This window comes from Geotrypetes seraphini, chromosome 2 (genome assembly GCF_902459505.1).
Source record: "Geotrypetes seraphini chromosome 2, aGeoSer1.1, whole genome shotgun sequence".
In the NCBI taxonomy this organism is placed as follows: domain Eukaryota; kingdom Metazoa; phylum Chordata; class Amphibia; order Gymnophiona; family Dermophiidae; genus Geotrypetes; species Geotrypetes seraphini.
This window is the reverse complement of record NC_047085.1, coordinates 209,479,222-209,506,669: the sequence shown is the minus strand read 5'-3', so window position 1 is coordinate 209,506,669 and position 27,448 is coordinate 209,479,222. Positions and strand designations below refer to the sequence as shown.

Below are 27,448 nucleotides of genomic sequence, written 5' to 3'. Positions count from 1 at the left end.
GGCCACGGATCACACACCACAGCGGCAGTGATCACGCCGTTTTCAAAGCGCATGCGCTGGTAACCTTTTATTATATAGGATAAGGAAATAATCAATGATACATCCCAATTCCAAGCACAACTGATATATCATACATACAATGCAACCGAAATCAAGACAAATAAATATCACATATCTAGATTATCATATAGAAAAATAAATTAAAATTCAGAAACACATTTGTCTATATTTCATTATATTCTTGTTCCCTGATTCATAAAACCTAAACATAGCTAATAGACAATACATTAAAATAAAATAGCATACAACATTCATGACACCACTTACACTAACATAACATACCACATGCTCAAAAGAAAGAATAAAGAAAGACTAATAAATAAACAGAATCAATTCCTACAACATCTTTGAAACCAAATAAAAAATTCCATTGGAAATTATAAAAACATAAGAATGGTGCAACATAACTCTTGTTCATCCTCCTCTTCTTTTCTTCTTCTCTTGAAAGACCTTCAAATAGACATTGGCTCTGAAGTGGCCAAGAAATCCCTCAGTTTTTCAGGATCCTCAAAATAGAGATTTATTCCCACTGGATACTCTCATTTTTGCAGGATAGTATAGTCCATATTTATATCCTTTTTCTTTCAACTGAGGACGAAGTTGAAGGAACTGCTGTCTTAAAGTCACAGTGCTTTTTGCAAAATCCGGCAAGAATAATAATTTGGAGCCTTTATAATTTAAGTTTTTATCAGCCTTTGCTAAACTTAATATTTCAAAGGCTTGTTGAAATCTCAAGAGTTTGAAAATAAGAGGTCTGGGCTTTGAGTTGTTAACAGACTGTTGAAAAGGAATTCTTTGTGCTCGTTCAATCTCTAGGGGGTACTTAGAATTCAGTTGTAATAACTTTGACAGCAAATTCTCCAAAAACTGAATTGAATTCCCCCCCTCCAAATTTTCTGCTAGCCCAATGATTTTTACATTCTTCCTCCTTCCGCGGTTTTCATAGTCCACCAGCTGCTTTTGTAGATCTTTAATGATTTTAGTGTCATCCTTAGACTGAGCTGCCGTTATTTCTAACTGCTCCGCTCTGTGTTCTAAAACGGCCATTCTTTGATTAGCTATCTCCAGCTGTCTATTTGTATTTAAAACTTCTTCCTTCACCTCCTGTATGCTTTCCACATTCTTTTGAATCAGCAGTGAAATTTTTTTAAGCATAGCCATTATATCTTTTCTTTCAATTTCCTCATCCTCCGGAAGTGGAGCTTTAGAGGGCGACACATGATCATGTTTGATACGCTTCGCCGTGCCGGATGCCACAAAAGCTGCATCAATTTTTCCTTGCCGCGTACTGGCCATCTCCGCATGGCACACGAACCACCAAAATTTACAGCGAAAAGGTATTTTTAATCTTTAAACCGTTGCCTGGATAAACGGAGCAACGCGATCACACATTCATGTTTAGCGTGCTCCAAGCCACGCCCCCTAGATATTGTACTACTGGTTTGCATACACAAACAGGCAAATTACCACAAAATGCTTTAATACGTTCTGCACTAGCCTATTAGTAAGTGCCAAACATGTTTTACGGGCATAAAGCCCTTTAGTAAAAGGGCCTCTAAATTATGTCTTGTTAATTAACTGGCTTGAGCAATACCACATATTTAAGTGATTCTCTGAGAGAGAAAAGGAGTCATAGAGACAAGTCTGTTGATTTGCATGAGTAGACTAGATAAGTTGGGTGGGTTTTTTTGCTGCTGTTTATTATGTTTTTGTAAAAACTTTGCACATATTTCTCTTCTGGCTGCCTCTACTTTTGCTTTTTTCCTCTTTCCATATCAGTAATTTTCTAACGCAAATCTGTTGCATGTTTTTAGATGCGCTCAATGAGCACCAGATTTGTTTTTGCATCATAAAGGGTGACAGACCCAAATTAGAAGAGCTAAAGCAGCAGTGTCCCCAGGAAATTGAGGATTTGATGCAGACGTGCTGGGATAAGGATATGAATAAAAGACCAACGTTTGCGGGTAAGTGTTTGGTAATAATATATTATTGGTATTATACTACAGTGGTACCTCGGTTTACGAGTGCACCGGTTTGCGAGTGTTTTGCAAGACGAGCAAAACATTTGCAAAATCGGTGCCTCGGAAACCGAGCATGGCTCGATTTACGAGTGCCCCCCCGCAATCCGGCACCCTCCCCCCCCCACGATCCGGCACCCTCTTCCCGCGATCCGGAACCCTCTCCCCGCGATCCAGCACCCCCCCCCCCCCCCGACGCGATCCGGCACCCCTCCGACACGATTGGGCACCACCCCCCCCGACGCGATTGGGCACCCCCCCCCCCCCCCCCCGCCGCTTCTTACCCTCATCTGGGCACCGGCATGTCCTGTGCTTGGTGCCGGTGCCCGAAGATCGGCCTCTTCTGCTGGGCCTTGAGCATGCGCAGATGCTCAAGGCCCAGCAGAAGAGGAGGCCGATCTTCGGGCACCGGCACCACGCACAGGACATGCCGGTGCCCAGATGAGGGTAAGAAGCGGCGGGGGGTGCCCAATCGCGTGGGGTGGTGCCGGATCGTGGCAGGGGGGTGCCCAATCGTGTCGGGGGGTGGGGGTGCCGGATCGCAGGGGAGCCTTCGGGGGGAGCAATGCCGGTTCTCGTGGGGGGGGGAACGCATCAAAGCGAGTTTCCATTATTTCGCTTTGATAAACGAGCATTTTGGATTACGAGCATGCTCCTGGAACGGATTATGCTCGTAATCCAAGGTACCACTGTACTTTTAAAAGTAATGAGCAACTAATGATTACTTTTGTGCAAAATGTAATGAAATAACTTTAATATTACCTTTTTCAGTAATAATACTTTTTAGTGACACTGATCTGACCATTATTGGTCTGCTTCCAGTTTCTGGCAAACTTCCTTTTGAGTGAATTTGTTCAAGATTGCAGCATGAGGTGATAACAAAGATGACTAGGTCTTTGACATTTAGGCACTCTATGTCATTTTTAGATTTAAGGACTTCTGATTGAACCTCCATGCTGAGAGGACACAAGTAAGAAAGTTCCGTATTTCCCCACCCCCTGTAATCCCTCAATTTTAGTGCCTCATGACAAATGTGGAAGTTTGATCGGTAATACAAGATTGATTAACACTCAGGACTTCTCGTGATGCTTCAGGTGTTCAAAATGAATAGACTCCAATATTAACAATATGTATGCAAACAAAGCCCTAAATCCTGGAGCTCCCTTGGAGAAGAGCCCTGCTGAAAATGCCTCCCCGATGGGGTTGCAACACTTGCCAGAACGATTGGAGAAAATTCAGCAGATATAGTTTTAATTGTTCTTCAAGAATTAAGATCAGCGAAGATGGAGATAGTTGAAATGGTAGTGATCAAGCTAGAAATGAAATTAGATCAACTTATGGAAAAAAATGAAACAATTGGAGGGCCATATGCACACTGTGGAGGTGGGCCAAGAGAAGGATATTTACAATTTGTGGCATGTCATAATCAAGTGGAAATACTGGCAGTGAAATTTGAAGACCTGGAAAATAGGCACAGGTGGTTTAACCTTTTATGATATTTGAAAAAAATGGAGACTTCTCATCCCAACCAGTTTATACCTTAATTATTTTGTAAATGTTTTTCAGATTCACTAGCAGCCCCAATATTTGAAACTCAGAGAGCCCAGCGTGAGTTGCATCCATGGCTCAACCCCTAACTTGCCGTCATGGGTATGAGAATTCGGATCTTTCCAGTTTTAAGTGCAGAGACTATGAGAAAAGAAAATGAAAAGACCTTTTGGGAGTATAAACAACCATTGATGGCTTGTGGAATTCAAGCTGTAGTGTGAAATCCCACAAAGTTGGAAATTTTTCAAAAGGAAAGCAACATTTCGTTCAATCAACATCAATAATTGAGAGCTTGATAAAATCGCTGGACTGTACTAAAACCCAAAATAAAGAACCTATATGGGAATCTGCCTTAACATCACAAATGGTTAGAAAAAATAAAATAAAGCACAACTCAGAAATTTCAGTTTTATGGATATTCTGCGCATGTGGCAATGAAGGCTAAGAATCGGGTAATATTTTGGTTACTACTACCAAAACCTCAAGAAGTAAAGGATCGATCTCCTTTGGTTTCAATCTCCCTTAAGCAGAAAGGTGGGAAAAACACTTTTCTCCTCTTTTGGACACAGCTTCCCAGTTGGAGGATACAATGGAGGAAGAGGAGGGAACCCATATACAGCAAGATCAACAGCATTTAGAGCAGAATACAAGAGATGTAGGAGACAATAATGCTGTAGATTCAATGCATATCCAAGAAATGTAGAATGGAAGAGAGGCAGAAAGGAAAATAAGTTGTGACTACTAATTGTGGGCAAGAAGTTTGGATGGATTGAGGAGAAGAGAAAGGATAGACAGGGAGTGGGACAGGCCTGGGATGGAATTTATATCTTGGAAACAGATAACTAATTGCAGTAGAAGAATTGGTACTAATGTTTATATAGGGATTTATATTGAACTAACAATGATTAGTATAAATGGTAGCAAGCTCTCATAAGACAGCAGCCTGGAATGTGGGAGGGGTTAATCACCCGATTAAGAGAAAACATATACTGAAACATTTGCGAGGTCTAAAATTGGACATTAGTCCTATCTCAAGAGTATAGAATGACACGGGGACAAATTTTCCCTGTCCCCCGCAGGAGCTCATTTTCCTATCCCAGTGAGTTATTTTCCTGTTCCTGTCCTATTCATAGAAACATAGAAATAGACGGCAGATAAGGGCCACGGCCCATTTAGTCTGCCCACCCTAATGACCCTCCCCTACCTTTGCCCTGTGAATAGATAACATAAGAACATAAGCAGTGCCTCCGCCGGGTCAGACCGTAGGTCCATCCTGCCCAGCAGTCCGCTCCTGCGGCGGCCCGAACAGGTCACGACCTGTCTGAATCACTAGAAGGGGCCCCCTTGCCACCTTGGTTTCCCATTAAGTCCTATCTTCCCATCGAAGTCCTAACCCTCCGATCTTGCACATGCACGACCTGGTTGGGTTTCTATACTTATTTTCTGGTTAGCTTTCTATACCTTTGTTACATCCCAGCACCTCTCTCAGTATCCCACGATCCCTTTATCCCTCAGGAATCCGTCCAATCCCTGTTTGAATCCCTGTACCGTACTCTGCCTGATCACTTCCTCCGGTAGCGCATTCCAGGTGTCCACGACCCTTTGGGTGAAAAAAAACTTCCTTGCCTTTGTTTTGAACCTATCTCCCTTCAGTTTCTCCGAATGCCCCCTCGTACCTGTTTTCCCTTTCAGCCTGAAGAATCTGTCCCTATCCACCCTCTCTATGATCCCATGTGTCAATCCCATTTGACCTTAAAATCAGGCACGCTGCTGGCCTCAATCACCTGCAGTGGAAGACTATTCCAGCGATCAACCACCCTTTCAGTGAAAAAGAATTTCCTTGTGTCACCTCCTAATTTCCCGCCCCTGATTTTCCACGGATGCCCTCTTGTTGCCGTGGGACCCTTGAAAAAGAAGATATCTTCCTCCGCCTCGATGCGGCCCGTGAGATACTTGAACGTCTCGATCATATCCCCCCCTCTCTCTGCGCTCCTCGAGCGAGTATAGCTGTAATTTGTCTAGCCGTTCTTTGTACGGGAGATCCTTGAGTCCCGAGACCATCCAGGTGGCCATTCTCTGAACCGACTCCAGTCTCAGCACATCCTTGCGATAATGCGGCCTCCAAAATTGCACACAGTATTCCAGGTGGGCCTTACCATGGATCTATACAATGGCATAATGACTTCCTGCAAGCTCTGACCTCATCTACACAAGCCTCAAACACTTTAAAATCATAAGTGTTCGAAGCTTGTGTGGTTAAGACAGAGCTTACAGGAATGGGGGAGGGACAGCGACAAAACTTACAGGGACGGAACGGGGAAATTGAATTCCTGTTAGGACAGGAAAAATTTGTCCTCGTGTCGTTCTCTACTCAAGAGCTTAAACTAAAACTGGAAGAAATGCTGAAACTCAAAGGTACTGTTCAATCTGAAGTGAAAATGGCTGATGAACTATTTCAACTTAGAGTTTTCATCCTATAAACTCAATGAAAATACTCTAAGATACTTCTACTTATTTCAACTCTTCTGTCTTCATACACATGATATGCTGTCTTTGCCGAAGACCTCAGAAACACCACTCCACCATCCCATGTACACAGTCTTTCACGGGGAGAATTATGTGTTGAATCCTCACTGGTCACGGCTTCCAGATTTGCATTTTTAATTTATTCTCAAACTCTGTATTTAATAAATATTTAATAAGTTAAATTGATATTTAAATTTAATATTTTTACTTACCTTAGCAGTAGTCAACCTCATTTACATATTGGTGGACTTAGCGGTTGGATCTGACATGTTTCACATTAGTTTTGCCAGGGATCCACTCACTGCTGCTGTCATCCAACTCACATAATATCTTCAGTAACTCAAAGGTAGACATTAGAATAGGATATACTGGTCCTCTGGAGGTTTCAAAGCCAGGGAACGTTCCTTTGGTGGAATATGACACAAGGGGAGACTCCATGGAAAAATAATGCTGCTTTTTGATTTCAAAGATTCCATTCTTGCTCCCCTAGCTTATGTATTTCCCTAACATCTTCTTCTATAAATAATATATTTCTAAATTCCTCCCTTTTGTTCTGGTCCGTCCATATGTCTAGTTCATTTTTTAATTGTTTAAAGACCTTATAAATCTTGTACTAACAGTTATAATGTATTTCCCTATTTTATACACACCGCTTTGAAGTCTGAATAGGCGGTATTACAAATGTTTAATAAACTTGGAAACTTGGAACTCTATGTTTGGTTGATGAGAAAATTGACAAGTGGGAATTTATGATAATTCACTTATATCATCCTATACTCCTACCCCCTCCTTAAACTCCATTCTTCGGGTAAGTCTGTCTTATCTGTATCCTTCTCCTCCACTGCCAACTCCAGACTCTGTCCCTTCTTTCTTGCCGTGCCGTAAGCCTGGACAAGCTGTCAGAGTCAATACATAATGCTCCATCTCTAGCAGTATCCAAACCCAAGCTAAAAGCCCACTTTTTTTGAAGCTGCTTTCAACTCTTAACTCACTCATTCAGTTACCTCACTGTCAGCTACCATCGTATCATTCCTTCTGCTAGAAACACCCCAACCCTGAGATGTCCTATCTGTCTGTCCAAATTAGATTGTACTAGTGGAAGGAAGTGCTTCTGGTCTAGGAATACCAAGCTCTACCCCTTACTTGGTGTTTTATAGAGGTCATTTATATGTGGTGTTAGTGCTTAAAATGTATAAAATTACCGTATTTTTCGCTCCATAAGACACACCTGACCATAAGACGCACCCTAGATTTAGAGGAGGAAAACAAGAAAAAAAAATTCTGAACCTAATTGTATACTAATATATACCCGGCACCTTTAAATTCCGTTCCAGGCCCCCCCCCATCAATCATCACTTTTAACATAAAACTTTATTTACCGCAAAATTCCTTTCGATTCGATGCGGTTATAAAAATATAAGTACAAGAAGAAAAAGAGAATTTTAACAATGATAAGTAAAAAAACAGTTTGCATGAAGTAGAAGACACTTAGGTAAATTATGATTACAATATAGCTAGAGTGCTTAAGAAGTAGCTATATTGTAATCATACTCTAGCTATATTGTAATCATAATTTACCTAAGTGTCTTCTACTTCATGCAAACTGTTTTTTTACTTATCATTGTTAAAATTCTCTTTTTCTTCTTGTACTTATATATTAAAAGACTGTACTTATATATTAAAAGACTTGTACTTATATATAAAAGACTGAAAGATAAAATAAAAAATAACAGATATTAAAGCAAAATACCTGAGAGGGAGGTATAATAGAGAGTGACAGTCATTCAATCTTCGAAGACAGGAGGGCAGGCTGGCCACAGAAGATCTCCCAATGTTGGGCCCCATAAACTCCAGGCTCCTGATGAGAGGAAGCAGAATCAAGACTGCCATTGCCGGTAAAGGAACAGCTGCAGGGTGAAACAGTCAACCGCTCCCAATGGAGCCGATTCTCCGGGGGCTCTGGTTTTGGTTCTTTTGTGTCAGACTCTGAGCAGGAGGTGAGACCAGTGGCGAGGAAACAACGCCACCATCAGGCAGAGGCCAACAAGCTGAAGCAGGCCACCACATAGTAGGAGAGCAGAGCCGAAAGGACTCTCCTCACGCTGTAGGGCTGGTGGGGGCCACAGGTATTTAGAGGTGTACAGCTCCGCCCCCACACATATGGCCATCTCTGCTGCCGATGCTACTTCCCCCTCCACCACCTTTTGCTATAGAAAAAGGGGCGGGATGGAGCGCACCGAACAAGCTGCAAGGTATTTTGTCTGGGTGCCTAGTGCTCGTCTTTCTCCCCCTTCCTGGACTGGAGGTGGGAGGCAGGCCCTCACTGAACAAGGCACCCGGAGTGGAAAGGGTGGAGCTCACACTTGGTGTCCTCGAGTGCGGCGTCCTTACCTCCCTCCCATCACTACCTGCTTGTCTCCTGTTAAGCTGAGTCTCCTCCGTTGATGCACAACCCCAACAATGCTCCGCCTTCAACCCAGTAAGCATCAGAGGATTGATGAGAGAAATCGCCCGGCAGAAAGTAGAAAGAAGGGGGGGTGTTTGCATTCGCTTCATAAGATGCACCCTTTTTTCCACCCACTTTTTTGGGGGAAAAAAGTGCGTCTTATGGAGCGAAAAATACCGTATCCCTAAAATATGCACCAATACAAGCATGCATAGGAGAGTGCCATGAAAACATACATCATAATGCATTGGATGTGTTAGCCACATTATCAATATTTCATGCCAACACTATACCAAGGCCTGGAGGAGTGTTACATGGGTATATGTCACAATGTGCAAATGTTAGGGTTTTGAGTATCAGATAATGCCTATCTGGAAAGTCAGATGTATGTTCTGTGCCTAAATATTGATAATATATGTAAATTTCTGCAGTTGAACATTTCCCATCATTTCACAGCTGTGGTATCTCCCCTGTAACCCTACATTTGTAATATGATCATCGCAGCGTCTCATTCCTCTGATATTTGGGGGTTTTCCTCCAGTTTTATTCACCAGTGGACCGATGCTGAAAACCTAATGCTACAACATTAATTCTGTTCCACTTCCAGTCTTTTTTATTTTAGAATTTTACTTATCACACCTTGGTATGCCCAAGGATGGTAAAGATCCTCAGAGGGTCAAACTACCCAAATGGTTCACGTGAAACAAATCTCTGAACCCAATCTTCATAGGATCATAGGTTCATTTTTTAGTTAGTTTATATTTTTCAACATTTCTTTTCAACACCTCTTTTTAGTAATTCTTTTTTATATAATTCTTTTTTAGTAAAGTACTTTGCTGAATAATTTTAAGGGAGCGCCTCCACCAACATGTCCGTGTTTCAAATACTTTCGTCAGGGTTGAGGCTCCCGAATTAAATTATCATGCTTTGAAGAAACCGCTCCTTTCTATAGATCATCATGTGTCGGGTTCAGTGATTTGTTTCACGCGAACCATTCGGGTAGTTTAACCCTCTGAGGATCTTTACCATCCTTGGGCATACCAAGGTGTGATAAGTAAAATTCTAAAATAAAAAAGACTGGAAGTGGAACAGAATTAATGTTGTCGTATGTGATTCCAGGCATCGTATAGCCACTTATGATATCACTATAATATATATATGAAAACCTAATGCTGGCACTAGAGGTGATTAGTGCCAGAATAGCACCGACATTAGGGTGTGCAGAATTTTCTGATGGTTTCAGCACCATAAATGTATGTAAATACATTTAAATGTGGTCATTAGTAAGCCTGCCATATGTTTAAAAGAAAAAAAGGGCTATCTGGCGCTTTTAGCACCAGAAAACTAATCTGGGGCAGCATTGAGGGTTGGTTGAGAAAAGAGGTGTCTAATGACATTCCTTCTGTCCAACCAACCTGCCTCAAACAGGCTTCTTAAAAACCCTAGTCCTGGTAGTCCAATAGGACATGAAATCCCCAGCCAATCCCCCCCCCCCAAGGAATCAGCCCTAACCTGGACTCTTTCTCCCCCTGTTGGCCTAGGGATCCAACCAACAGCCTCAACGTACCTTTACAAACCAGGTAGGGAGCATCACAACCTGCCCAGTGCATTCTGGGGTGCACTGGGTGGGGCCTATCTACCAAGTAAGAGGGAAACTCCCTTATTTGTTAGTTAGGCTCTGTCCAGTGCACCCTAGAATGGGTGGGGCAGGACACCACTATTTTGATGATGCAACAGAGAGAGATGAGAAGGATGCCCACTCCCTCCCCCCCATGGTTTCTAAAGGTACATTAGGGCCACAGGTTGGGCATGTAGGCAATCAGGGGGATCGGGGTCCTGCCTCGGGAGGAGAAGGAGGAAAGTGTCTGGCTGCTGCCTTGTGGGAGTCAGGCTGAGTTCCTGCTTTGGGGTGTGTGTGTGGGGGAGTGTCGATAGGGGAAGGGGTTCCAAGCCTTGCTTCGGGTCTGGACCTGTCTTGGGGGGGCTAATGTCAACTTTCCTGTCAGTGCCTGAGCCAATCAGGAAAGTAGGAGAGAGAAAAATAATTTTTAGAGAAAAATAAAGGATGAAAAGACAGGAGCAAAAATAAGAACTTTAGGGGAGGTATAGAAAGTGGGAGAGTTTGGAGCTCTGGGAGGGTCTGAGATAGTGTAGCAAAATCAAGTATGAGTCTTAAGAACAGAGTGTGAAAAGGACTACATAGGTTAATTGCCATTCAATTATCAGGATTTTAAAAATCCATATGGTGAACAAAGTGGCAGCACATCAGTTCCAGGGAGGGCTCCTGGAAGAGCCAGGAACCCTAGCTGAGGGCAGGGAGGAGGTAAGTGAGACCAGAAAACTTAGTGGGTAGGGTGGGAGGGCCCAGAGGGTTGCACTATAGATAGAGTGTAGCAATACGTTCACCAGAAAAGAAATGCACTTACTATGTATTCCAGCCTCACAAGATAGATTATGCCTAGGTAAGGGAGCAGTAGTACACAATGGGTACATTCTATCCCTGGCAGTAAGTTCTAAGGAATTTTTCAACCCCTGTTCGTTTTCCACTTACTTAACCTTGATAAATTTTTTATCCATTTTAGATGTATGTTTTTTTTGTTAATATATTAGAATATAACGAAAATGTAGTGAAAAGTAATTTGACAAACCTAGCCTTACAAGGATTGCTAATACAATAAAACCTTGGATTGCAAGTAACTTGATTTGCAAGCGTTTTGCAAGACAAGCAAAACATTTGATTAAATTTTAACTTTATATATAAGCAATGTCTTATAATACAAGTACATACAGTATACACACATCACAACTGAGCCAAAGGTTCTTCTCTCTCTGACGCTGCAAGAGTGTAGTGACTGTTCTAAACGATTAAAGTCTTGCAATACGAGTACCATCATCACAACACGTCACATCATCACAACTGAGCCGGTGGTTCTTCTCTTTCTGACGCTGCAGGAGTGTAGTGACTTTCTAAGCAATACAAGTACATGTGTAGTATTTTGTATTAAAGTTTTTGGGTTGTGGAACGAATCATCTGAGTTTCCATTATTTCCTATGGGGAAATTCGCTTTGATATACGTGTGCTATGGATTACAAGCATGCTTCTGGAACGAATTATGCTCACAAACCAAGGTTTTACTATATTTTCATTTTGCCGCAGAATGTGATAAGAAATTTCGGCCATTCTACTGTGAGCAGCTAAAGATGAATGTTGAAGATGGTGTGAAGGCAATGAACGTGAGTATGGAATGTTAAGAAACCAACAAGTAGATATGTTTATGTGGGGCTTGACTTCACACTGACATTTTTTGCAAATATTTCAGTACATTTGGGAGAGATTGGTCAGAAAGATTTTTAGCATACCTCAGATAGACAAGTAAAAATGTTTTCTACTTATATACATAGAACTAGCTGCCTGCAACCAATCAGCTAGTGGCTTTGCCCAGGCAGGAGCGACCTGCCTTCGCTCCTACCCATGCAGAACTGCTAGTTAATTGGCTACCGGGAGTTCTCGACAAATTTAAAATCAAACTCAAAACCTTCCTAGGCTGCCACAAAACGCCTCTCCGAACATGAACGCTCCTTTGCTTCCTTGGTCCGGGCTAAGGCGAAGCACACCCCGCCGAAGTCCTACAGGCTACCTTCCCACCCTCCTCCTCGGTGTCCTCAGCAGCAGAGGGCTCCTCCTAAGCCCCAGACCCCTGCTGCGCCTAAGCAGCCGCCGTCCTTTTGACTGACCCGGCGGGAGGGGGCTGGCCTCCTCCGCCCCGGGTGTTTCTCCTCTGCCTATCGGAGGTCGTCTCCGCGCCTTTTATCAGCGTTGGGCAGAGATTACTGCGGACGCTTGGGTCCTCTCCATCATTCAGGAGGGGTACTCCCTCCACTTCAGGGCTTTGCCGCTGGACAGTCCTCCCGGAGAGTCTCTTTTCAACAGGACGCAGCTTCCCCTTTTTCTTCTGGAAGCGCAGGTCCTCCTTCGCCTGCGGGCGGTGGAAGAGGTTCCACCTTGTCAACGGGGCTCTGGGGTTTTCTCCCGGTACTTTCTGGTTCCCAAAAAGACCGGGGACCTTCGCCCTATACTGGATCTACGGAAGCTGACCAAGTTCCTAGTTCGGGAAAAGTTCCGCATGCTTTCGCTTCCCATTTTGTATCCCTTGATGGCTGAGAGGGACTGGTTGTGTTCCCTGGACCTGAAGGAAGCCTACACTCACATTCCGATCCATCCAGCTTCTCTACGGTTTCTTCGTTTTCGGGTGGGGGACCTTCATTTACAATATCGCGTCGTCCCCACGGGTCTTTATGAAGTGCCTCGTGGTGATCGTGGTGGCCTTGCGGTCGCAGGGCCTTCAGGTTTTCCTGTACCTCGACGATTGACTTATCAAAGCTCCGTCGAGAGAGGGGGTTATTTCAGCGACCCGTCAGACTATTATCTTCCTTCAGCATCTGGGGTTCGAGATAAACTTCCCAAAATCTCAGTGGTGCCCCTCCCAGTCCCTGCAGTTTATCGGGGCTGTGCTCGACACAGTCCGCCTCCAGTCGTTAATACCTCTGCCTCAGCAGGCCACCCTTCTGCGCCTGAGTCAGCTGGTGTCTCGAAGGTCTTCGGTCTCGGCCAAGCAGATGATGATCCTCTTGGGACACATGGCTTCGACCGTGCATGTCACACCGTTCGCCAGGTTGCATCTTCGTGTCCCTCAGTGGACTTTGGCGTCTCAGTGGCGGCAGGATCGAGATCTCGCGTCGCAGCACATTACGGTGACTCGCTCCTTTGGTGGGCCAGCTCTTCCAATCTGTCCAGAGGTTTGCTCTCTCTCGTGCCCACACATCAGAAGGTTCTGACGACGGACTCCTCGATGTATGCCTGGGGAGCGCACCTCGACGGCCTTCGGACTCAGGGCCTTTGGTCGAGTGCAGACCTTCGCTGCCACATCATCCTTTTGGAGCTCCGGGCCATTTATAATGCCTTGGTGGCTTTTCGTCATTTGTTGCAGGATCGCATGGTCCTGGTGCGCACGGACAACCAGGTGGCAATGTATTATGTGAACAAGCAGGGGGGTACCGGTTCCCTTTCTCTTTGCAGGGAAGCCCTTCATCTTTGACAATGGGCGTTGCACAACAACATATTCCTTCGGGCGGTGTATATCCAGGGCGAGCGGAATTGTCTGGTGGACAAGTTGAGTTGCCTTCTTCAGCCGCACGAATGGTCGCTCCATGCTCACACTCTACGGCAGGTGTTTGTCCGGTGGGGCACTCCGCAGATAGATCTGTTCGCTTCGCCCCTCAATCACAAGTTGCCTCAATTCTGCTCCAGGATGTACTCTCCAGATCATCTCGAGGCGGATGCTTTCCTTCTCGATTGGACGGGCAGCTATGCGTTCCCTCCCTTTCCTCTGGTGCACCTCAAGGGGGTCTGCGCCACCATGATCTTGATAGTGCATCGATGGCCCTGGCAGCCGTGGTTCTCCCTGCTCCTCCAGTTCAGTGTCAGGGAGCCTCTGCTTCTACCTGTGTTTCCTTCTCTGCTGTCTCAGAGACGGGGTTCGCTGTTGCATCCCAATCTGCTGTCTCTACATTTAACAGCTTGGTTCCTGTCCACGTGTCTCCCTCCTTAGATTTTTCTCAGTCAGTGAGGGATGTTCTCGAGGCCTCTCGGAAGAGCTCCACTCGGCAATGCTATTCCCAGAAATGGACCAGATTTGCTGTGTGGTGTGCTGCACACCGTCTGGAGCTGCTCTCTGCCTCCTTGTCTTCGGTGCTGGATTATCTGTTCCACCTGTCTCAGTCTGGCCTCAAATCGACATCTATTCGAGTCCACCTCAGTGCACTTGCTGCCTTTCATCAGCCGCTTGAGGGGAAACCACTATCTGTCCATCCTGTGGTTTCCCGCTTTATGAAGGGTCTATTCAATGTTCATCCTCCACTCAAGCCTCCCCCCCCCTCAGTGGTTTGGGATCTTAATGTGGTTCTTGCTCAATTGATGAAACCTCCGTTTGAACCCATTGATAAGGCTCATCTGAAGTATCTCACTTGGAAGGTGGTGTTCCTGGTTGCTCTCACGTCTGCTCGCAGAGTCAGTGAGCTGCAGGCTCTAGTTGCGGACCCGCCTTTTACTGTATTTCATCATGACAAGGTGGTCCTTCACACTCATCCTAAGTTCTTGCCTAAGGTGGTTTCGGATTTCCACCTCAACCAGTCCATTGTTCTTCCGGTGTTTTTTTCCAAAGCTCCACTCTCATCCTGGGGAGGTGGTGCTTCACACTCTTGATTGTAAACGGGCGTTGGCCTTTTACCTGTGTCGCACTGAGCCTCATCAGACGGCTCCTCAACTTTTCATCTCTTTTGATCCTAATCGGTTGGTCCGTCCTGTTTCCAAGCGTACTTTATCTAGCTGGTTAGCTGCTTGTATTTCCTTTTGCTACGCTCAGGCTGGTCTATCGCTGCTAGGTCGAGTCACGGGGCATAAAGTCAGAGCGATGGCGGCGTCTGTCGCTTTCCTCAGATCCACGCCTATTGAGGAGATCTGCAAGGCCACCACTTGGTCTTTGGTTCATACCTTCACCTCTCACTACTGTCTGGATGCCTTTTCCAGGCGCGACGGCCGATTTGGCCAGTCGGTTTTGTGTAATCTGTTTTCATAAATTGCCAACTTTCCCTCCGTCCCTTTTTGGTTAGCTTGGAGGTCACCCACATGTCGAGAATATGCTGCCTGCTTGTCCTGGGATAAAGCACAGTTATTTACCGTAACAGGTGTTATCCAGGGACAGCAGGCAGATATTCTCGCAATCCTCTCACCTCCCCAAGGTTGGCTTCTTTGCTAGCTATCTGAACTGAAGACCACGAGGAGGGGATGCACCCTCTAGTGGAGCAGGAAGGCACACGCATGCATGGGCAGCACTAGCAAACTTTGAGATCTTCAATCAAGTTTGCTTGAAAAGCTGTCCGCGACGGGGCTCCGTGGATGACGTCACCCCACATGTCGAGAATATCTGCCTGCTGTCCCTGGATAACACCTGTTACGGTAAGTAACTGTACTAAACGTCAAACAGAGAATTTTGTATTTTAATCCAATATTGAATTGGAAGCCGATGTATTTTTATCAAGAGGGGAGTGATGTGGTAATAAGATTTACACTGGTAATAAGATTTAGACTGTAATGACTGAAAATGACACAAAAGGGTGGCCACAATGCAACAATAGACTGCATTACAAATCAATTTGTGAAATAATGAATGTATCTATAAGTGTGTGAATTGAGTCAAAGTCTAAAGTTTTGCTTACTGAATGAATACATCTAAGCCAGTGGTCTCAAACTCAAACCCTTTGGAGGGCCGCATTTTGGATTTGGAGGTACTTGGAGGGCCTCAGAAAAATAGTTAATGTCATTAAAGAAATGACAATTTTGCATGAGGTAAATCTCTTTATAGTTTATAAATCTTTCCTTTTGGCTAAGTCTTAATAATAATATTGTAATTTATAGCTAAAGAGATATATGATCAAGAAACTGTTTTATTTTATTTTTGTGATTATGATAAACATACTGAGGGCTTCAAAATAGTACCTGGCTGGCCGCGAGTTTGAGACCATTGATCTAAGCCAATGCTATCCTTTCTTCAACACCTAGCTTACCTGAGGATCAAAAGATAAAGTATTGTAAAAAAAACTCCTAAGTAACAAAAAGTTTTAACTGGTATTATGTCGATATCTAGAAGTCTAATTGGATTGGTTGGCATTGAAAGTGTGGCGCAGTGGTTAAAGCTACAGCCTCAGCACCCTGGGGTTGTGTGTTCAAACCCACAGCTTCAGCACCCTGGGGTTGTGGGTTCAAACCCACACTGTGGTTAAAGCTACAGGTTCAGCACACTGGGGTTGTGGGTTCAAACCCACACTGCTCCTTATGACTCTGTGCAAGTCACTTAATCCCCCCATTGCCCCAGGTAAATTAGATAGTTTGTGAGCCCACCAGGACAGACAGGGAAAAATGCTTGAGTACCTGAAAAATCTCATGTAAACCATTCTGAGCTTGCCTGGGAAGATGGTATAGAAAACTGAATAAATAAATAAATAATCCAACTTGTGGTCTTTCACTTAGAAATTCTCAGTGACACTTCAAGTGGAGTTTTTTTGCCTGTGATAAGAATGGGAAGCCTTGTTTTACCTATGTTAAAGTGCTGTCAACAGCTTTACGTGAGGGTTTTTTCTCCACTTATTTTTGAAGTCTGATAGTGTCTAGTGACAGGTCGCCAATGAGACACTTATCTAAAGTTTATTGTTATGGTTTTAGAACTCCATTTAAAGTGTCTCCATGTAATTTGGAATTACTTATTGTGCATTCAGGGATTGGGTATCTTCTTGTTGCTTTGAAAATGAGCCCCAATGTGGACTCGCTTATAACATGGTCAAATATCTTGGACCCCCAGCATCCATATCATATGGAGTCTAGAGTATATATATACTTGAGAGAGTAAACCTGATAGACACCTAAATATTTAAAAGGCATTACACTTCTCCCTCCGTATTCGCAGTTTCTGCACTCGCGATTTCCATTATTTGCGTTTTTTGTGTTGATGGCTTTCCCATGTTTTTTGTTTTGATGGCTTTCCCCCAGTTTTTGTTTTAATGGCTTTCTCCGCCCAGGTCCTGTGCCCACAGCAATAAACTTACTTTCCTTAGCAACAGCAGCAGATTAATCCAGAGACCAATGGGATAGCCCACATCTACCAGCAGACGGAGATAGAGAAACTGATTAACAGGTGGTCCTATTGGCTGGCATTCCTCCTGTTTATCCAGTATTCTCTATCTCCCAGCAGGAAAAGGTCGCTATTCAACTAGCTCCTAAATTATGGCTGTGGCTGGAACTTTATTTTCTCCTGTTGAGGTTTCTCTTCAGTGAGACTGCCATTCTGTTTCTCCTGTTGAGCCGTCCCTGGCACCACCCTCTTCATCGTGATAACCCGCTTGATGGACAGGTTTCTCCTGGAACAGGGCTGAGGCATGCGCACAAACAGCAAATCTTCCTTCCTCCCCCTGCCTCCCTTTCTCCCCTTCATGGCACAAGGGGTTAATTCGAAATAGTCCTTGGATTTTTAAACAGCTGCTGGCAGGCACTGCCGAGATGAGAAAAAGAGAAAGCGCGACACGGATCACTGAGGCAGGTGGCGAAGAGTGCAAAGCTGAGCAGAGTCTGGGCAAGTACATAAAAATAGTTATTCACGATTTCTTCGTATTCATGGGCCGGCTCTTCTCCTAACCCCCGCGAATACGGAGGGAAAAGTATAATGTGTTACATTAGGGAAATTGAATTGTAAACTGAAGCTGAAGAAGAATAAGATATTTTAAAAGAAGAAGTCATAGCAGCTATTAAAGTTTTATCGAAAAACAAATCAACTGGTATCGATGGTATTCCAATTGAATTAATAAAAAGCTATCATGACCCTCACTCGACTGTGTCAATAGATTTGGAAGGAAAAAACATGGCCAATCGATTGGAGAAGATCACTGTTCATACCGATACTGAAGAAAGTTAATGCCAAGGACTGTAATAACTACAGAACAATTGCATTAATTCCACATGCCAGCAAAATATTGCTGAAAATAATACAAGAACTACCCAAAGTTCAGGCTGGTTTCAGAAAAGGTTGAGAAACAAGAGACATTGCCAATGTTAGATGGATTTTGGAAAGACATAGAACATAGAAACATGATGGCAGGTAAAGGCCAAATGGCCCATCCAGTCTGCCCATCCACAGTAATCATTATCTCTTCCTCTCTCTAAGAGATCCCATGTGACTATCCCAGGCTTTTTTGAAATCAAACATAGTCTCTGCCTCCACCACCTCTACCGGGAAACTGTTCCACGCATCTACCACCCTTTCTGTAAAATGTATTTCCTTAGATTACTCCTGAGCCTATCACCTCTTAATTTCATCCTATGCCCTTCATTCCAGAGCTTCCTTTTAAATGAAAGAGATGCAACTCATGCGCATTTACATCATGTAGGCAATTAAACTTCTCTATCATATCTCCCCTATCCCACCTTTCCTCCAAAGTTTACAGATTGAGATCTTTAAGTCTGTCCCCATATGCCATTTTAGTAGCTTTCCTCTGGACCAGCTCCATCCTTTTTATATCTTTTTGAAGGCGCGGTCTCCAGAATTGTACACAATATTCTAAATGAGGTCTCACCAGAGTCTTATACAGGGGCATCAATACATCCTTTTTCCTACTGGCCATACCTCTCTCTATGCACCCGAGCATCCTTCTAACTTTTGCTGTCACCTTTTCAACATGTTTGGTGACTTTAAGATTATCATATACAATCACACCCAAATCCTGCTCTTCTGTCGTGCACTTAAGTTCTTCACCCTCTAAACTGTACCGTTCCCTTGGGTTTTTGCAGCCCAAATGCATGACCTTGCATGTCTTAGCATGTCTTAGCATTAAATTTTAGCTGCCAAATTTCAGACCATTCTTCATGTTATTCACACCATCCTGGGTGTCTATTGTAAATTTTGGTATCATCTGCAAAGAGGCAAATCTTACCCGACAGCCCTGCAGCAATATCGTTTATAAAAATGTTTAAAAGAATAGGCCCAAGAACAGAACCTTGAGGCACATCATTGGTAACATCCCTTTCCTCAGAGCGATCTCCATTGATCATGACCCTCTGTCGCCTTCCACTGAATCAGTTCTTGATCCAGCCCAAGGGCACTCAGTTTATTTATTAGATGTCTGTGTGGAACACTGTGAAAGGCTTTGCTAAAATCTAAATACACTATATCTAATGCACTCCCTCTATTCAATTCTCTGGTCACCCAGTCAAAGAAATCGTTCAGATTTATCTGAAAGATCTACCTTTTTTTTTATAATTTTATATTTTATTCATTTTCACATCAAAGATCAAAAAGAGAAAACTTTGATACAGGCAACAAAATACATTCAGGAAATTATTATCAAGACATAAATTCCAGTACAATGATCATAGTCCACGTTAAGGGAGAGTGGAATCATACACAGTCAAGGGTAGTTGAATTAAAGAAAAACTAAACTCAGTCATATTTGCATATGCCTCAAATATACAGGGTTCTTTGGTTAATTACATTAGGGCCTAAGTAGTTATAATTATAGAGGGGTCAGGAGCCCTAATGGCAGCCTTACCTTCCAAGAAAAGTTGCAATTGTTCTGGATCATAAAAGATATACTTATTTGTTTGGTAGGTAATACAACATTTATAAGGAAACCTAAGTTGAAAGGTTGCTCCCACAGCCAAAACTGACTGACGAAATGTCAGAAATTTTTTACGTCTAAGCTGCGTCCACTTAGAAACATCAGGAAAAATTGCAATTTTGTGATTGTAAAATTCAACATTCTCAGTTCTATAATAAAGACGAAGAAGAGCTTCTTTATCTTGTAAGAAAACAAACGTTACTAACAAAGTGGCTCTCGCTGAAATCTCAATCCGTGAAGATTCTAACATCCCAGTGAGATCTAATTCTCCGGGATGGATAGTTGTCTTGTCCTTATCCTCTTCAACTATATTAAGATAATATAATTTTTGCAATGGTGGCATATTTGTCTCTGAAAATTTCAAAACTGAAGTCAAGAAAGAGTGAAAAAGTTATCTCGGTGATAGTATTCTTGATACAGGAAAATTTAAAAGTCTCAAGTTTAAATTTCTATTTGCATTTTCTAAATTTTCAATTTTCCTGATCATTAAATTTTTTTCCTTCATTTGAGAGTTTGATACAAGTTTTATTTCAGAGACAGTCTTCTCAATGTTATCCATTCTAGTTGATTGTTGTTGAATTTTCTCTTCACAATTATTAATTTGAATTGCAGTTTGTTGAGTTGAGGAAATAAATTGGGAGCATACCTGGTGAAGGCTCTCCATGGCTCCCCACAACGCCTCCATATCCACCACTTTCGGCTTAATCAGGGGTTTCAGAGGTTGTAGTGGAGAAAAGATTCCATTTCCCACACTCGTTGCTCCCTGAACGCCTCCTCCTCCCTCTGCCGATTGCTGGTAACCCGGCATAGCTTGTTCCACCTCCGGGGTCAAAGGCAGCATCATCGGGTCCAACAGGGATTCACTCCCCGACGTCTCCCGCTGACCCGCAGAACTGCCCGACATCATCCCGGGACGGGGAGGGATTACAGGACCCAGCGAGCTCAGCGAAAAATCACTGTCCAGTTCCGAGGTCTGCCCCCCTCGGAAAGCGGATTCGCCCTGACCAAATGGAACAGCAAAAGCTGTTATTGCTGTCTGGCGTGTTGTCGACGAGGCAGAAGAAGCCGGGAGATCACTCCTCTGTTTACCCCTGCGCTTCGGCACTCTTTTGATATGGAAACCGGTAAGTAAATCTCCAAGGTAAAACTAAGAACACCGATGGAAGGGGAGCCTCTTACAAAACGTCTGTCCCTGACGCCATCTTGATTCGCTCCCCCTGAAAGATCTACCTTTAGTGAATCATGTTGCCTATGGTCCTGTAATCCACAGGATTCCAGAAATTTCATTCTCTGTTTTAAAAGCGTTTCCATTAATTTGCTTACCACAGAAGTCAGAGCAAAGAATACCAAAAACCCCTATACCTTTGCTTCATCGACTACAGCAAAGCTCTTGACTGTGTGGATCACAGTAAATTATGGAGAACTCTAGTGCAAATGGGAATACCCAAAAATATGACTCAGTTGATAGAGAGCCTATATGAAAATCAAGAAGCTGCAGTGAGAACTGAATTCAGCAACACTGATTGGTTTCTAATAAAATGTGGCATCAGGCAAGGATGTATCTTGTCACCTTACCTGTTCAACCTGTACGGTGAAACCATCTTCAGAAAAGCAAATTTGGAAGAAGAATGTATCTGTTTCAAAGTTGGTGGCTGAAATATAAACAACTTGTGCTATGCAGATGATACAACGCTCATCACCAGTAGCAAAGAAGACATGCTGTACCTACTGAGAAAAGTCAAAGCCGAAAGTCATAACATGGGATTAAAACTGAACATTAACAAGACGAAGATCATGAACATGGAAAATGATGGAAGATTTTGAGCTTGAAGTTGATAGAATAGAAGTTGTAAAGGATTTCAATCTCTGCAGAATAGCACTTGGTAGCTCTTCAATGAAAGCTCTAGACAAAGTATTTAAGGCAAGGAGGTAACACTCCAAACTAAGATCAAACTTGTCCATGCACTCATTTTCTCAGTGGTCAGTTACAGGAAGTACTGTCTGTTAGTATAAGTCAGGTCCCATTATTTGTATTTTATATTTAACCGTCTGATTAGGCGGTATAACAAATTTTTAATAAACTTGAAACTTGATGCGAAAGCTGAACACTACGGAAACAAGACAAAAAGAATATTGACTCATTTGAGCTTTGGTGCTGGAGAAGAATTATAGGTATGCCTTTGACCACCAGAAGAACTAACAAATCGATTCTGGAAGAGATCAAACTGACAATGTCACTCAAAGCCCAAATGATGAAGTTACAACTGTCTTATTTTGCGCCCGATGCGGAGAACTGGAGAGCCTGAAGTGGCAAGTCAGACTCCTGGAGGGCAGAATATTGGAACTGGAGGCACTTCAAGCAGGGGAGAGGGAGACAGAGATGCAGAGAACGTCCAGACAGAGGAAGCAGAGGACAAGACAGAAGACACCATCGAGGAAGAAGTCCGAGAACTGGAGAAGTTCATAGAGGAGGCATACAGGGAGTCCATGGAAAATCACTAGCAACAGTGGAACTGCCGAAAGACACCTACAGAGAGTGTGGACCACCCGACAGACAACCACCAGGAAGAAATGGGTGATACAGTAGCAAGAACGAAGGATACGGGCCTGCGGCAGGAGAGATGGAAATACACCAGGGACATGGACCTGAGGCTGGAGAATCAGGAGAAGATAGAGAGGACAGCAATCATCGTGGGCGACTCCATCATCAGACAAGTTGACAGCCACATAGCAGGAGGAAGACTTGATCGGCTGGTGACCTGCCTACCGGGAGCCAAGGTAGAAGACATAGTGAGCCACATCGACAGGATCCTCAACAGTGTGGAAGAAGAAGATACGGCGGTGGTGATCCATGTGGGGACGAACAATGTGAACAATAGGAACTACAACAGGGAAGTACTGAAGGACCAGTTCCGGATGCTAGGAAGGAAGCTGAAGACCATAACGCAGAGGATAGCATTCTCGGAGATCCTGCCGGTACCCAGGGCAGATGAGAAAAGGCAGATGGAGCTGCAAGCAGTCAATGCATGGATGCGGCGCTGGTGTGAGGAAGAAGGATTCCAATTCATGCGCAATTGGACAACGATCTGGAGGAAGAGCAAGCTCTACAGGAAGGATGGACTCCACCTCAGCAGAGATGGAACGAGGCTACTTGCAAGCAACATCAAGAGAGAAGTGGACAAGTTTTTAAACTAGGAAGAAGGGGAAAGCTGACAGTCGACAGAGAGAGAGAGTCGGTTCGGGAACCGGTATACCCAGAGTATACAGTGCAAGAAGATAGAGGGAAAGACTCATCGGATTACAGGCAAGAGAGATCGAAAAGGACACAAAAGGGAAGGAAATGCAAGAAAGGAAAAAGCTGCAAACTCAAGGGTATGTACACAAACGCAAGGAGCCTTACAAATAAGATGGGTGAATTAGAAGCCATAGCACAAAAAGATAACGTTGACATCATAGGCATCACGGAAACATGGTGGACTGAGGAAGACGTCTGGGACACTGTGCTACCGGGATACAAACTATACCGCAGAGACAGAGTGGCTCAAAAAGGTGGGGGCGTTGCCATATACATCAAAGAGGAAATTGAATCTGCTAGAGAGAACACGCCACAACTGATGGATAAGTTAGAGTCTCTATGGGTCAAAATTCCAGGAACAAATGGCCTGGAAACGAAGATCGGCGTCTACTACCGACCCCCAGGGCAGTCCAAAGAAATTGATGGAGAAATGACAGATGAGATTAAACGCAACTGCAAGGGAGGCAACACAGTTATCATGGGTGACTTCAACTATCCGGGAATAGACTGGAACCTAGGCACCTCCAGCTGCATTAGAGAGACCAAGTTCTTGGATGCTGTAGGCGATTGCTTCCTGGAACAACTTGTCAAGGAAAATACTAGAGGAAATGCAATTCTGGACTTAATTCTAAATGGCCTGCGAGAACCAGCACAAGATGTAGAAGTAGAAGGGACGCTGGGAAGCAGTGATCACAATATGATCCGCTTTGATCTGGATGCAGGGGAGAAACATCGGTCCAAAACGACAGCCACAGCACTGAACTTCCAAAAAGGGAATTACGAAGGGATGAGACTCATGGTAGGGAAGAAGATTAAGAAGAGGATAAGCACTGTAAAAACGCTAGAGCAAGCTTGGTCCCTTTTTAAGGACACAGTCACCGAGGCGCAAAATATATATATACCGCGTATCAACAAGGGATCCAAGAGGAAAAAGAACAAAGAACCGGCGTGGCTCACTAGAGGTGAAGGAAGCGATCAGAGACAAGAAAACTTCATTTAAGGAATGGAAAAAGTCAAAAATGGATGAAAACTGGAACAAGCACAAACAACATCAACGCAGGTGCCATAAGGCGGTAAAAGGGGCCGTTCTTTCGATATATTAAGGGGAAACGACCCGCAAAGGAAGTGGTGTGACCGTTGGATGACCATGGAATAAAGGGAGCACTAAAGGAGGACAAAGCAATCGCTGACAAACTGAACACATTTTTTGCATCTGTATTTACCAAAGAAAATGTACACAGCATACCGGAACCCATCAGGCTATATGCTGGAAACGAAGACGGAAAGCTGACGTAGGGCTAGTCTCAGTTAGGGTGCTGGTCTTAGACCAGAGGGCCCCCGCGTGAGCGGACTGCTGGGCATGATGGACCACTGGTCTGACTCAGCAGTGGCAATTCTTATGTTCTTATGTTCTTAGATCACTGGAGAAGGATATCATGTCTGGGAAGATCAAAGGAAGAGGGCGACATGCAATCAGATGGCTGGACACATTGAAAACAACCATGGGAATGACGCTGGGAGACCTTTCCAAACTAGCACAAAACCAATTTCTTTTTAGATCTGCAATTCATCAAGTCGCTAGGACTTGAGCACAAGTTGATGGCACATAACAACAACAATGCGTTACAGCTAAAATCTTTTTCTGAAAACTAGACTAGAACTAAGGCTCATGTTGTTAACTGAGGTATGGAGGAAAGTAGGCTCAAGAACAATGTCAGGAAATAATTTTCCATTTAGAAGGTGGTATGTTTGAGAGGCCCAGAAATCTAAAGGCTCACCCAAACATAAAAAGCATTTCTTACAGATATGGGATTGCTACAGCCAGCATGTGAACTATTTATGGTAAGGAATAGGAGCCCATTGATTTAATGTTCTTCCTGCTGTGGGATTGGTGAGGGTATTTTAGAGGAGGGAGGGTTTAAGGGTAGTTTATAAGCTTTCTTAGTAGTGGAATTTATTCTTTGCCACTATTGGCTATAAGAAACAAGGCCTTTGGTGGCCAGCAGTGTTCCCTCTAAGCGGGCGGGTGTTGTGAGCAAACTTTTTTCACTGTGAGCTAAAAATATCGGGCGCCAGCAAGTTATGAGCCAAATAAATATGTTGCTTTCTACCACAGAACTTCCTTACGTTTGTATGGAATCTATCCCCTTTCAACTTTAGAGAGTGCCCTCTCGTTCTCCCTGCCTTAGCTACTAAGTCTATTCCCTTCAGTACCTTGAATGTTTCTATCATGTCCCCTCTCAATCTCCTCTGCTCAAGGGAGAAGAGGCCCAGTTTCTCTAATCTTTCGCTGTACGGCAACTCCTCCAGCCCCTTAACCATTTTAGTTGCTCTTCTCTGGATCCTTTCGAGTAGTACCGTGTCCTTCTTAAAGTACCAGTGCTGGATGCAGTACTCCAGGTGAGGGCGTACCATGGCCCGGTACAGCAGCATGATAACCTTCTCTGTCTCTTCAGTCCAGCATCTGCCCCTTCCATTCACTGTCTGTCTTTCCCTGCCATCTCTCCTCCTGCCCCCCCCCCACCCCCCAATTTGGTCTAGCATCCATCATCTTCCTTCTGTTCCCCTCATGGTCTGGCATCTCTATCCTTCCCTCCCCCCTGTGGTTTTTAGCATATCTCTCTTCTCATTTCCTCCACTCAGATCTGATCATTCTCTGCTCTCTCTTCCCTTTTCTTCTCTGGTCTTCCTTCTCTATTTTCTGCCTCCATCTAAATTAAATTCTTTCTTACTATTTAGTCCCGTTTCCCTCTTTTCACTGTGTCTACACACAGCTTGTCACCCCTTTCCCTCACCCCTCCATTATCTTACTATTTTCTTCCCCCTTTATTTATCTCCTCCTTCCATCCAGTGTGTGTTCTTTCCCCACTTCCATTCAGCATCTGCTCTCCCTTCTCAACTGACATCCATCTGCCTTCTGCTCTCTCTCCCTTCTTCTCACTTCCATCATCTGTCCCCTTCTCTCTCTCTCTCATCTCCTCCATTCCATCATCTGCCCCTTCTCTCTCTCTCTCTCTCTTCCCCCCCCCAACTTCCATCATCTGCCCCCCTTCCCCTCACCTTTGTGGGTCACTTTCTTTCCCCTGAGGGTGGCTCATGTCACAGGGGAAGCTTTGGCCGAGCAGAACCGCTTGATTGATAGTGGAACTTACTTGATTGATGTCGATGCTGGGGCCCGTTGCCGTTTGAAGGAAAAAAAAAAAAGGTGGAAAAAAGGAACCTGTAAAGGCGAGAGGAAGGGAAACCTCCAGGACAGCTGCTTTTTGCCCTCCTTCAGCGGCCCAAGAGTTCAGACCAGCAGCGGCAGCTCTGTATGCTTTTAACTTCGGCACAGAGCTGCCCCTAATCAATAGTTTAGCGCGGTTTCATGAGGCAGCCTCGGGGCCTTTGATAGCCGGCCCGCTTCGATGATGCGATGTGGGCCGGCCTAGCAAAGGCCCCGAGGCTGCCTTATGAAACCGCGCTAAACTATTGATTAGGGGCAGCTCTGTGCCGAAGTTAAAAGCATACACAGCTGCCGCTGCTGGTCTGGAGGTGCGGAGACAAGGCAGGAGGCAAACGCGGTGGAAGGCAGGAGTCCCGGCGAAGGCAGGAGTCCCGGCACAGCGACTGCAACAGGAAGTTGCAAGTCAGCTGACGCCGGCCTTTCGTTGCGGCGGGGACCGAATCCTTCGCGGACCGGCAAGATTTTGTTTGCGGACCGGCGGTTGAAGAACTGTGCTCTACACTGTGTGCGCTGTGACGAGAAACTTGTGCGCTGCGAGGTAATATTTTGTGCGCCAGCGCACCCCAGCGCAGCTTAGCGGGAACACTGTGACAGTCATGAATTCTTATTGGGAGAGAGGAAGGTTTTTTTTTTAGTGGGATACATAGGGTTTAGGGGGTTTGGGTATGTTTACAAGTCTTTTTATTGATACTAATGTTTGTTATAATAGTTGGAAAATACTTAATAAAATTGTTTGGAAATAAAGAAGCAGCTAGTGGGAGAAGAAAAGAAAGGGAGAGGGTCTCTTAAAGAGTGTATTGGCTGAGACGCTTTATGAACACAGGCAGTGTTCAGGAATTCCAAGCAATTAAAATCATAATTATTTTCAATTTCAAGATCTGTATTCATTTTTCATTGTTATATAGTCTTGTGACCCGCAGCATGGTAAATAACATTTGAATTATCTGATAGTGTCCTAAATATTTATTTTTGATGTACTAAGTGAAATTACTGTGGAAATTTTGACATTCTTTGTATAATTTTTTTCCTGTCATGGACTATTTATAAAGAACTAGTGTTTAAGCCCGTTACATTAACAGGTACTAGAATAGATGTGTAGATTTAGGCAT

At 44.1% G+C, this 27,448-nt stretch overlaps 1 protein-coding gene across 2 annotated transcripts in view; it reads left to right on the top strand.

Moving 5' to 3' along the window:
- Positions 1-27,448, top strand: part of RIPK1 (receptor interacting serine/threonine kinase 1) — a 151,065-nt gene that overhangs the window by 87,511 nt on the left and 36,106 nt on the right. For both annotated transcript variants that reach the window (XM_033934845.1, XM_033934846.1), the window contains 2 exons: positions 1,875-2,024; positions 11,756-11,832. In XM_033934845.1, coding sequence (XP_033790736.1) covers positions 1,875-2,024; positions 11,756-11,832 — 227 coding nt within the window. The remainder of the gene's footprint in view (positions 1-1,874; positions 2,025-11,755; positions 11,833-27,448) is intronic.